This window comes from Crocuta crocuta, unplaced genomic scaffold, assembly GCF_008692635.1.
Source record: "Crocuta crocuta isolate KB4526 unplaced genomic scaffold, BGI_CrCroc_1.0 scaffold645, whole genome shotgun sequence".
Lineage (NCBI taxonomy): Eukaryota > Metazoa > Chordata > Mammalia > Carnivora > Hyaenidae > Crocuta > Crocuta crocuta.
Window position 1 is genome coordinate 2,658,136 of NW_027530190.1, and position 12,691 is coordinate 2,670,826.

General features: G+C 36.0%; 1 protein-coding gene across 1 annotated transcript in view; it reads left to right on the forward strand.

The window, feature by feature from the left end:
• SKIC3 (SKI3 subunit of superkiller complex) overlaps positions 1-12,084 on the forward strand; it is an 81,611-nt gene extending 69,527 nt beyond the window's left edge. Inside the window, exons 40-42 of the mRNA XM_077765225.1 lie at positions 4,121-4,251; positions 5,947-6,070; positions 8,006-12,084. Coding sequence (XP_077621351.1) covers positions 4,121-4,251; positions 5,947-6,070; positions 8,006-8,080 — 330 coding nt within the window. The 3' untranslated portion in view covers positions 8,081-12,084. The remainder of the gene's footprint in view (positions 1-4,120; positions 4,252-5,946; positions 6,071-8,005) is intronic.
• Positions 12,085-12,691: the final 607 nt, after the last annotated feature.

Sequence of the window (12,691 nt, forward strand, 5' to 3'; positions counted from 1 at the left end):
TAGTTTCTCTAATAGCTTTGGTTCTGGTTCTAATGTTTATTCCCTGTGAAAACTTCAGCCAATTAAACAGTTTAGAGATTTTTTTTCACTAGTAGTAGTAGTAAAGATGATAATGCTACTTTTCCTTCTTATAGGGTTAAATGTCAAATAAAATATTTACAAGTGCCCTTATAACACTACCCAAATCTAATTTGTTCTTATTATAATATTTGACACTGGACATCTATTGTAAAAGAAAATAAGAGGAACCCCTGGGTGGCTCAGTCGGTTGAGCGTCCAGCTTCGACTCAGGTCATGATCTCGCAGTTTGTGGGTTCAAGCCCCACATCAGGTTCTGTGCTAGCAGCTCAGAGCCTGGAGCCTGCTTCAGATTCTGTCTTCCTCTCTTTCTGCCCCTCCCCCACTCATGCTCTGTCTCTGTCTGTCTCTCTCAAAAATAAATAAACATAAAAAATAGAATATAAGAGATGCCACATTTTTCTATGGTAAACAGCTGGCAGTATACAGAGCATGACTATATTAAAATTACACTTTTATGAGAGAGCACTGAATGTAAGATAATATATGGATAGAAAATTACAATAGCTAAAACATGGAAAGAGCCTAAGTGTCCATCAACAGCTGAATGGATCCAGAAGATGTGGTTTATCTATACCATGGAATACTACATGGCAATGAGAAAGAATGAAATCTGGCCATGTGTAGCAACATGGATGGACCTTGAGGGTGTTCTGCTGAGCGAAATAAGTCAGGCAGAGAAGGACAAATATCATATGTTTGCACGTATAGGAGGATTAGGAGGAACTTGACGGAGGAACAAGGGGAAGAAGAAGGGGGGAAATGGTGGGGGAAAGGGAGAGAGGCAAACCATGAGAGACTCTTGAATGCTGACAAAAACTGAGGACTGATGGATGTGGGGGGTAGGGGGGGATGGGCATGGAGGAGGACACTTGTGGGGATGAGCACTGAGTGTTATGTGGAAACTAATTTGACAATAAACTATTTGTAAAAAAAAAAAAGAAAAGAAAGAAAGAAAATTACATTAAAAGGTTCAGCTAAGATATTAAGTATCAGATTTCAGAGAGAACAGATTCCAAAGTAAGATCTAAGATAAAGGTACAGACTTCTGAAGTAAGTGGAAGACTAACCTATAAGGAAACTATAATTGGATTAGAAGTTAGGGAAGGATTATAGAGTAATTTTTTTGGAGAGCAGTTACCTTTTCCATCTCTATGGCACATTTCCACACACAAGTGCCCACAAAGGTGAGGCAGGGAGAAGGTGTGTATCTTTTGCTTTCAGTCTATACACAAATGGGTTTCATCCTCTAGGGTAACTGATTATGGGATAAATAGTTGAAGAATAAAAAAATAAATAAAAATAAATAACAGAAATAAAAAAGAATCTTTTTGAATTCTGCCATTGAAAGGGAGGTTCTTAAATTTTGTTTTAATTTTATTTATTTTTGAGAGAGAGACAGACAGACAGACAGACAGAGCAAGGAATTAGTAGAGAGGGAGGAAGACACGGAATCCAAAGCAGGCTCCACGCTCTGAGCTGTCAACACAGAGCCCGACATGGGGTTTGAACTCATAAAATTGTGAGATTATGACCTGAGCTGAAGTCGGATGCTTAACCAGCTAAGCCACCCATGTGTCCCTAAAGGGAGATTTTGATGTATGGCCTCTGAGATCCTGGAGACACATGTCTAGTAGCATATGGACAGGTGTCTGACATAACCTCAGAAGCTGTGGCTCTCCACTTGATGTGTTAGAAAAGAGAAAAAGAGTGTTTTGGAAAGTAAGTTTGTGCCCTGGCAGAGAGTGGTCAATGGTGGGTGAATCCCAAAAGTGAATAGCAATATATGCCTGGGTAGGAGAAACAGGGAGTGAAGAATTCCTGTGACATGGGATCAACGGCACTCCTGGAGTTTGTTGGAGCCAGGAATGAGTGGTCCAGTGTGAAAGTGGATTGGTATAGGAATTATCTTAGATCCAATCCAGTAGGGCCACCTAGAGGAGTGATAGGGTCTCAGTACAGAGGAAACGAGAGGTCTCAAGATTGCTTTGAAGATGTGGAGAGTAAGTGAAATAGATGTATATTCGTCCAGGTTAGTGGAACTGCAGATGAACAGGACCGCTTCACACGGGTGTGCATTCTGTGTGTGCTCAGGACTCCACTCCTGGTTTAATCCTTGCAGTTGCCATCTTGAAATTCGTAATTATTTTTGAACAAAGGGCCGTATGTTTTTATTTTGCACTGGGCTCCACAGAGAGACTACCTGTGAAGTTGGGATAAAAGCCAGCAAAGTCTGGGTGAGAAGAAGAGATTTAAATATCTGTCGTGCCTAGAAGTATCCTCTTACAGTGACACCAGTCAAATACAGATTTCTAGTATTTCAGTAGCAGTCTGAAACTACAGTTAGCAGAAAAGTTAAGAGTGTTGGGAGGAGGAGCAAGCCAGCTGCTGCTACCTGTAACCACACCCTGTCTGGGGACTGTGGGGGGGTCGGGTGCAAACTGTACCTTTGAATGAAGATTGAAGTACTGAGGAGAAGAGGATACTCTAATTAAGATTATTTGTGATGACCGTGAGGAAAATGGATATGAGTCATGGAACCTACTATAATTTATATCCAGGGACAGAAGAAAAGTGCTTCCTCAGATAATCAGTCTTAAAGACACAGTGGAAGACAAAAATGTGCATTCTGTTGTTTAATATACCAGTTATACATAGATACTTTTTCCTTCCATAATAATCTTTGGGCTAACTTTACAGAATATTTTATGAGATTACATTATAAAAGCAACGAGTGAAAGTTTTGTGTTACTGATTTTTAAAAATATATTAGGGATTAAGTTTGTTAGTTTGGGCCTTGCTGTTTTTTCTTTGCCAGATGTACTCAAGGGCTCACCGCTCCCATCTTTATAGAAGATGCCTCACAACCTCTGTCCTCTGTTTTCAAATATGTTATCTTTATAGCTTCCTCTTCCTTGATTACACTAGATATTCTTGCCTGTACTGCACTGTTCATTGCCCTAACATTTTCTTATAATTTTTTTTTTATAATTTAGTGTTTGAAATGGACTATGTATTGACCCATTCTATTGAGTTTATTAAGATGTGTATTCTAGATTCCTGTAATTATGAAATCTTAGTTATAATCTGAGGGTTTTATGAAAGACTTTAAGTGCATTTTTTTCCTTCTAACATAATTTGGTGGACTGTTCACCGTTTTGTCTTCAGTTATTATTCCATAGGAAATTCGTATCTGTTATTTCTTTTTTTTTTAATGTCTTATTTATTTCTAGGAGAGAGAGAGAGACAGCATGAGCAGGGGAGGGTCAGAGAGAGAGGGAGTGACAGACTGAAACAGGCTCCAGGCTCTGAGCTGTCAGTCAGCACAGACCCCAACGCGTGGCTCGAACCCACGAACCGCGAGATCATGACCTAAGCAAAAGTCGGACGCTTAACCGACTAAGCCACCCAGGCGCCCCAAGTATCTGTTATTTCTGAATCAGCACATATTGTAAGACACTACAGTTTGCAACCTAAGTAATATATAGATACCTTAACATTTTCCTTGTAACGTGAAATTCTTAAAAAATTTTCTTGGTATTGATGAATTTAATTTAATTCATCTCTGATCTGTTTGTATCGTTTTTTTTTTTTCTGTGTTGGGATTTTATTAAGATATTTCATTTTAGTCTTTTCTCTCTCCTTAGAAATTTTGAATGTGGGAATTTATCACTGCCTGTTGAAGAGTCATGTTAAATTGAGTTTTGTATATTTGGTAAACGAGAGGCTTAGTAACTGATAGATTTTATTCACCTACATAGCAGAGTAGTGTATTTTCTTTTAATAAATATTTTAGTGTATTTTAAGTGGTGTCTCCCCTTTGAAACCTTCCTTTATTCTGAAGGAATAAAGTCTGCCCTGTTCTGAAGCTATTTAAGGACAGAAATCAGATCTTAATCATTTTATAGAATCATGGTCGCTGTAGCATTTACATGGTGACTTGGACAAGTAGGCATTCAATAAATGAGAGTTGAATTGCATCCTTTTAAGGTAAACATCTTGAAGAAAGCTTTGACTGAATATGTGTCTTATGTTTTTACAGGCTAATACTGCCAATGATCACTGGTCATCTTTGGTTCAAGAAGCAACAACTGAGGCCTTGAAACTTTGCTTTTGTCCATTGGCTGTATTTTTACAAGCTTTGTTACAATTCAACCGCAAAATGGGAGCAAGGTATGAAAAATCTTTGTTCCCTTTTTTTTTTCTTGGAAATACTTTTTCTCTTTCAGTCCTTCTAGGAAACAGATTTAAAGTTAGTCTAACAAACTTGGTATTATTCATATATTCGTTACTACTTTGGAAAAGCTGTTCTAGTAACCAAATAAAGAAGAAAGTGAAGTCTTACATTTCTTTTACAAAAAATAGTTTGGTTCATAGAATATGAGAGTCTGGGCATGACAGCATTTCAAGTAAAGATAGGCTGGGAGTTTGGCTGTCTTAAGATACAACAACATTGCATTGTGGATTCTAGAAGCCAAAAAGACCCAAGTTCAAAGCTAGATTGTCCTAAGTTCATGCAAGGCAATAAGCTATGAAAAACTAATGAATATTGAAAAGATAGAGACATGTTATAAATAACATGGTTCTTATATCTTAGAAAAACCCAAAGTTTCTGAGATAAAAATGTAATAATTTTAGTGATTATTTTATTGGAGGGTGTGGATGGGATCAGAAATAAATTTGAAGAAAACTACTTAAAAGTCATATGAATGAAATAAAAGAATATTTTGAAATTGTGAGAATGATATCTGACTCTAATGGACATCACGCATAATGCAAAGCAACTGTAGGTAAGACAGTAGTTTAGGAGCATACGTTACTGGCACAGGATAGGTAGTGAAGACAGAGAGCATAATACATATAAATATGTGTCACATCAACATCCCAAAATAGGAGTGAAGGAAGAATTAAGACTAAAGGCTAATCACCAGTTCCAGCACCATTTATGATTTGTTTATTTTTGGTCATCTTTTTTTTTGTATGGCAATTTCACCAAGAAATGTTTTAGGCTATAATTTACACTTCCTCATCAACTCTTTCTGCTGAAGCTCGAGATGGATGAACTTAAGGCCTTAGCCTCCACCTGCCTGTAATCTGTTAGCATATCCCACAATGTGATCACCACCAAAAATCAGCCCAAATCAACATAGAGTCAAAGAAAAAACAGTGGGCTTATTATGGTGATTTCTATGTAGAAGCATCTTCAAGATAAGTTGTTTAGTTTCTGCTTCAAACCAATTGCTGCTTATAAGATCCCCCTATTCAGAACTTCTTAAGTTATAATTTGTGTTGTTTCTACAAGTTTGGAAGGCTTTGGAGTCTTAGATGTTAGTAAATTAGGAAAGAAAAACTTAGAACACAATTGTGAATCAGCCTGTTCTATTACATATGTTCACATATTGTACATGTCCTTTAAAGCATACACTAAAAAGCCTGATATAATACACCTTGAACTTAGTGTAAATTATCTTTGTATTACTTATGGATTTATTTGTTTCCAGTCTGTTTTCAAAAAAAATTAGAGGTAGAGCACTCAGAAGTGCTTATAAAATAGGAACCTATTTTGATTTGAAACGAACCTTAATTTACTTATATGCAAAATGGGAATACTAACCACAACCTAACCTTACAAGGTTGCATATATTAAATGTGACCACATGTGTAAAACATTTAGCATAGTACCCAACATATAATAAACACTAAAAAATGTTAGCCATTATTATTACCTTTATTCTATGAAAAAAAAATCATGAAGTAATCAGCACCATGTGGGCAAAAGAATGAGAAAGATAATATGTGTGAGACTAGTAAATAAAATATCTTGTATTAATTTAAATGCTTTGAACTAAATGTAAGTCCCTTTTTCAGAGAGACACGGCGGCTTTTGGAAAGAGTGGTGTATCAACCTGGATATCCTAAGTCTATTGTATCAACTGCACGTTGGTACCTGCTGAGACACTTACATGCCAAAAATGACTACGAGCTTATTGATGTAAGGCATTAATTTTATTCACAATATTTCATTTTGGGCCTTTGTTGGAGGAGGGGTGAGGGGTCCTGTCCTGCGCATTGTAGGCTGTCGAGCAACATCCTAACCACCCTAAACACTAGATGCCAGTAGGTCTTTCTGCCTTCCTTTACCCAACTTGTGACAACCAAAAATATCTTTAGACATACCCGGTGATACTGGTAATTGCTCCTCATTGAGAACCACTGATTTAATACTCCTAATAGATACTCCCAATAGTACCATGTACTCCTAATGTACCATGCAGAATAAGAAAGTATTGATGAAGGTGCTAGATGCTGGCTGTGGTGTTTTTTATAAGCATTGCACTGGAGGCAAATAAATAAGATAGGGTTGGAAGTAGCATAATTTAATGGGATCTTCATATTATCTTTGAAATATTATTTATACTTCTTGTCTTTAAGATGCATGTGACAGTTTCTACTCCTCATGGGATGATGGCTCTGGTATCTAAATATATAAACATAATTGTTTGTATATCTAAAATTCTTTTTAGAAAGTAGAGTATATAAAACACATACATTGTTTTCTCATAACTTGAGCCTCTAATTTTTAAAATAAAATGAATGTAAATGAGAAACTTTTTAAATACTTACAACATATGAAATACTGTTTGCCTGTCAATGAAACTTATAATATCAAAGAAATATTAATAAAAACAATGCTTGGAGAAAGACATTATAATATCCTATTGCAAACCAAAAAGGTAGAACTTTTATGAATGCTGGAAGACACTTCTCCATGCTGTCCTTGCATTTCTAAACATCCTGTGAGCAGATGGTCTGACTGCTCTTTGTTCCAGACCATCTTTTCAAGCCTTGGGAGACCGACATAAGTGTCTTCCTCCAAACCAAAAGGTATGTCTATTTATTGCCCATTATAAAAGATTCAGGTCTCAGGATGTGTGGGTGGCTCAGTCAGTTAAGCATCTGACTGTTGATTTTGGCTCAGGTCATGATCTCACAGTCATGAGACTGAGCCCAACGTTGGGCTCTGCGTGGAGCCTGCTTGGGATTCTCTCCCTCCTTCCCTGTCTTTATGCCCCTCCCCTGCTCACGTTCTTTCTGTCTCTCTCAAAATAAATAAATAAACATTTAAAAAAAATAACAAAAAATATAAGATTCAAGTCTTCTAGGTTCAGAGTTCATTTTTTTAAATGTGATCCTGAATGTATGTGGGAAACTATATACGTCCCTACGTATCACCCCTGTGAGTCTTAGGAGCCAAGGGAAACAAATGTAAACGTCTTGATGCTCATGCGATTTATTGTATCGCGAGTGGTTAAAAACATTGTCTCTGACCCAAGAGAGTCGCATCTTTTGGCACTATCCAAGGCTAACTTGTTAGCTTGCAAATAGATCAAAATCTCAGACCCTTCGCAGTGTTTGAACATGGAACAACCAAAAGTTTTAGTAGTCAAATGAACAACCAAAATTAAATCTTTGAGTTTGTGGAATTGGTGAAAACCTTGCAAAGTTTCTTGATAGAGCCTAGAATCTAGAATCTCAATTCTAAGCTTGTGGTTTTAAAGGAGAGGAGTGTCACTTGCACAGTTCTGTGTATAAAATGGTTTTTTTTGGGAAAGGGTTTAGAGATGACAGCATTGTAAACAAAGCCACGAATGAAACCTTCAATTTTATACAGTGCTGATGATGGTAACAATCATAATATTACATCTTTACTAATTGAGCATTTGAATAAATTGTGCTTATCTTTGATGTTGGCTTTGGCTGAACATTTTATTTCAGCAAAAATGACTGGAAAGATTGCACATAGTCACTTTTTCTTGTGCTGTTTGATGTTACCTGCTGCCTTTTGGCATACTTGGCTTCTATGGATTTAATTACAGTTACTGTTAATAAACAAAATACTAATGTTCCTGTATGTGATTTCCCTTAGGTGCTGGTAAACAATGCCAAAACTCATGGAGATACAAGAGCGTTGGAATTGAATCAGAAATTGTCCTCACAGTAACAATGAATTATTTTATAGTAAACCAACAAAGAAGCGGCTATTAGAAAGTATAAATCACTGAATCAAGACTTATCCCCAAAGCAACATTTAAAAAACAAACAAACATAGTTATAATCATTCATTCCTATTTTAAATCTAAAGATTTTAAGTTCTTAAGCTAGGGATTTAATTTTCCAAAAACTCTTAATGTAACTTTAATTTGAAAAATATCTCTTTGATTTCGAGAAGTCCATAATGAAAGGAAAAAACAGGATTCCCTTAGGTGTTCATCAGTATTTTGTAAACCATTTTTTTCTCCATCTTGCGTTGTGCACAGTAGGATACTTTTTGTGCCCCTCTACAATAAAGCCTTAATAGCCATTTTCCAAGTAATATGCAAAGGCAGATTAGCACAACGCTGAATTTTATTTGGTAAAAAGTAAATTCAAAGATGTAATTCCTTCTATGACTTCTAGAGTTCAACAGACCAACTCATCATCCTATCTAAATAATCTTATAGCCTATTTTACTAGTGGCTCATCTCAGATTCTATTGAAGAAGCATAATGTAAATGTTGGTGAGTCCTAGACTGCCAGTGGATATGTTTGTATAATTCAGAGCACTCAGGTGTATGGCTGCATTAAAAAAATTAATGCAAAATTTTGGAAACAGTGCTGACAATGTTTAATCGATTATGCAGTTCCTTCAATTATGAAAAGACTTGAACTTTCTGAAATAAAAAATATAGTGTCTTATTTTATTTATAGTATTAATATCAGATATACTTTCTAAGTTCCAAATTTTAAAACTTGAAAGCACATTTATCTATTTTTTTTTAGAAAACCTTTTATATATCTAAAGAAGCTGTATGTTGCTTACTTTGCATTTATGGTTTTAAAAAATGTTTTCAGACATTTACATATATTATTTGTTGTATGGAAATGTGTGGTTGTACAATTTATGGGCGTAGTTTTTAAATCCGCTTTGTGTGTTATTTTGTGAGATAATATAAATTGGAAAAATTCTGTAAGTAAATTTTACTCCAGAGGTTAATCTAATCTATTGATCTGACTATAATTTGATGAATTCACAAATTTGGCCAAGTATTATCATCATTCATATGTATGCAGTCAGAATCTTTAAGGAGAAGGGCCTAGGACTCTGCATTGTAAAGGCATGGCTCAGAGATTCTAATGTTCATCAGGTTTGCAAACCACTGGATGAGTCCAATGATGATTCTTCCCTGTACTTCTTTTCGTTAATAGGATCAAGCACTTGCCATTCTCTGCCCATCTCTTCCTTGTCCTAACAGCTTATGATTCGTTGTTTTTAACAGCCTGGCCCATAGACTTAGCAAGAGATGAGCATGAGATGGTCTCTGGTGCCCATGCCCTCCTGCTTCCTCTGGAAGGCCTTTTAGCCCTTACTGCAGAATGAGCTGGATCCATCTACTTAAATGCTTCAAGTCAGTTCTTGTATTCCTTCTGCTTTCTGAGGTGTCACTTGCTTCACAAGGTTACCTTCATCTACAGGGTGGTTTTGGTTAGCCTTTCCTCCAGGCCTGTGACCTTTTGACTAAATTGCCTAGTTTTGACCTCCAGGGACCTCAGACACAGGTTTTTCTAGCAAGGAAGGTTTGAAAACATGATAGTTAATACCATCTCAGGTAATTCTTTTTGCATGGATGGATACACATCCTCTCTTTTGTTACCTTCTCTTCAGGTTGCTGCCTGGTTATCATGAGGCTCAAATAATATATGATTTTTATAGTGCTTACTTCATACCAGACCTATGCTGTTTTAAATATTGTCATGTAATCTTAGTAAGTAAAGGAGAATAGTGCTAAACAGCATGCTTAAAGCAAATAAATCCTGAAATAGAATCAGTGTTAACAGATTCTAGGAACCTTAAATTCATTTTATATGTAAGTTTAGAGAAATTACATAAAAAGTTATTTCCTGAAGTGTCAATATTTAGCATTCATGTTGTTTCATTATTTGAGAATTATAGTGCATTTTCTGCTGATTTTTATCCACCATTTGGCTATTGATTAATTTGATGTCTATAGGCTAGCTTGGCATCTGGGAATCATTTTCTGTGGAAAAAATATATTTGGCTTATAAGTAAACTTTCAGAACACAGTCTCTTTGAGATCACTTGTCATATTTCTAGAAATGTCCCTTGCATCAATTTCTAGTCAGGATAAAAAAGAAAAACAGCTTTAATTTAAAATACTGTACTCTTTCTTCACTTTACAAAATGAGTTGACAAACTTCCTTTAATATAGGAATCTACACAGAAAAGAACTGGACAGGGACTTAGAAGACAAGGTTATCTAAACTAGTGTGAAACATTAGATGAACATTAGGCAACATTACTGATATGTAATATATCAGTATGAAATAATACATGTTTGGTTGCTTCATAGAATGATACTTGTTTTGGGGACATTTTATAGGAACACAAAAATGAAGCATATTTAATGTATGAGTGAGAAGGGCTTGCAGATCCCTTTCCATTTTTACAGACTTTAAAACACATGGAAACTGTTTTGGCAAAGTTGACCCTTATCTCTCTACAGGTTTTCTTTCTTCCACTTCAGTTGCTAATGGATAGAAAGCTTCTCAGACTCCCATGCTGCTTATTGTAAGGTGTCCATTATAAACTGTCAATTTGCAGGAGAGGCCTTTTTATTTTATTTTGTGTTTTACATTAGAAAAATATATTTGTGTACCAGATACAACTATAACAATCTTCCCACATGTATTTTTGAAGACTTTTTATACAGAAAAGTTATTTAGAGGTTATACTTATAAAATAGAGTCACTTAAGACCTATTGCACTGAAAGCCCACTCAGTGTGTCTAGCTGTCCCTTTGCTATATGATAATAGGTTTTTCCTCTTTTGGTTGATTAGGAACTTTTTGGATAGCAGTGTTTTAAATTCTAATGTACCTTAAAAATACCCTATACAAATATAATTTTTGAAATAAATGCTAAATTATATTTAGGCCTCAAAATGCTTTGGAAAAACTTAAGAATAGGGTCAGCTGTTATAAAACATTTGAAATCCTTTTTTCATCTGTTTTGGACTTAGAATTGAAAATACCTGTTTGTTTTGGTGAAGGGAAATGATGCCAGGAAAGGGATAATTAAAATTGGAGTATCTCATGAAAAAGAGGTTGGGTTTCATATGACATCACTCCAGTGTTGAAATAATTTGCATGCCATGATCTCTCCTGAGTTTGAATCAGTACCAAGTTTCATTTGGGCTACATACTTGCCCTGTATATAGTACCTATTATAAAAACATTTAAATTATATAATTTTTTCTGAAGAGAAGATGCATAATAAAAAAAATGTTTATCTTGCTATTTCTGCTTATGTGGTAGGCAGAATAATGGTCCCCGAAGGTATCATGCCCTAATCACCAGAACTTGTGTATACGTGGTAAAGGAGCTATGCAAGTGTGCTTGAGGGGATAGACCCTGAGACAGAGAGATTATCCTGGATTATTGGGTGGACCCAGTTTACTCACAGAAGTCCTTAAAAGTGGAGAGCTTTTAATAAAGTGACAATGGAAAGTCAGAGCTTTAATATTGCTGGCTTTGACGATGGAGGAAGGTGGGACAGCCATGGACTAACGGCAGGCTCTAGAAACTGGAAAAGCAAGGAAATATTCTCCAGTGGAGTTCCCAGAAAGGGATGCAGCCCTTCTGGCGTCTCGATTGTAACCTCCTGAGACCCGTGTTGGACATCTGCCTTACAGAACTGTAAGGAAATAAATTTATGTTGTTTTTAAGCCACTAAGTTTGTGGTAATTTGTGATGGCAGCATAGAAAATTAGTGCATTGCCCACTGTGTTTATTGTTAAAATGAATTTGCATTCCTTTGAATCTGAATTTTACTAGGTCACTGAAATTGGGGATTACCGTCTTAGTTGTTGTCATAAAAGAGGTCATCAGATAAAGATGATGAGTTATTAAAAATGGTTACTGTGAAAATATAAATGTCATAAGAATTCGATTCTTAAGAATGTGTGTCTGTTTATTTCTATAATAGCTGCTGAACTATTCTCACTCAGCATGCTGCTTAGAGCACAGTATCACCAACATAGCGGATCAGGTACTTCACTCTCATTCTCTTTAAAAGAACTGCATTAAATTATACTTGCAAAACCTCAGTGGTGCATTTCAATCTGGGTTTCACTACCGAATAGGTATGTAACTGGTAAACTTATGTCTTGACCTTTAATTTTTATGTAAATTTGTAAAGTCAGGGACTTGAGCTAGATTTCTAATGGCAGCATTCTCTTGTTCTAAGGTCACCAAAGTTTACTAGGTCCAAAATACACTGGAGCAAACATACTGAAATAAATTGCTTGGTGCAGCACTGTGAAACAGCAACTCTGATTTCCACTAAACAGGGGGCTCCTCTTGTGCTTCCAAATCATAGGGTGGTACCCTTCCAAGGAGGCCTCTGCTGTAGAACAGTAGGTAATCAATCAGTTTTAGGTAGTAAGACTGAGCTGGAAAGCAAACCTACACTCAGGAGGATGCGGAGAATGTTTTAATGGGAGCCAGCATCCATTAATGGTTGAGTGTAATTACATGTGCCTTCTACATACCAAATA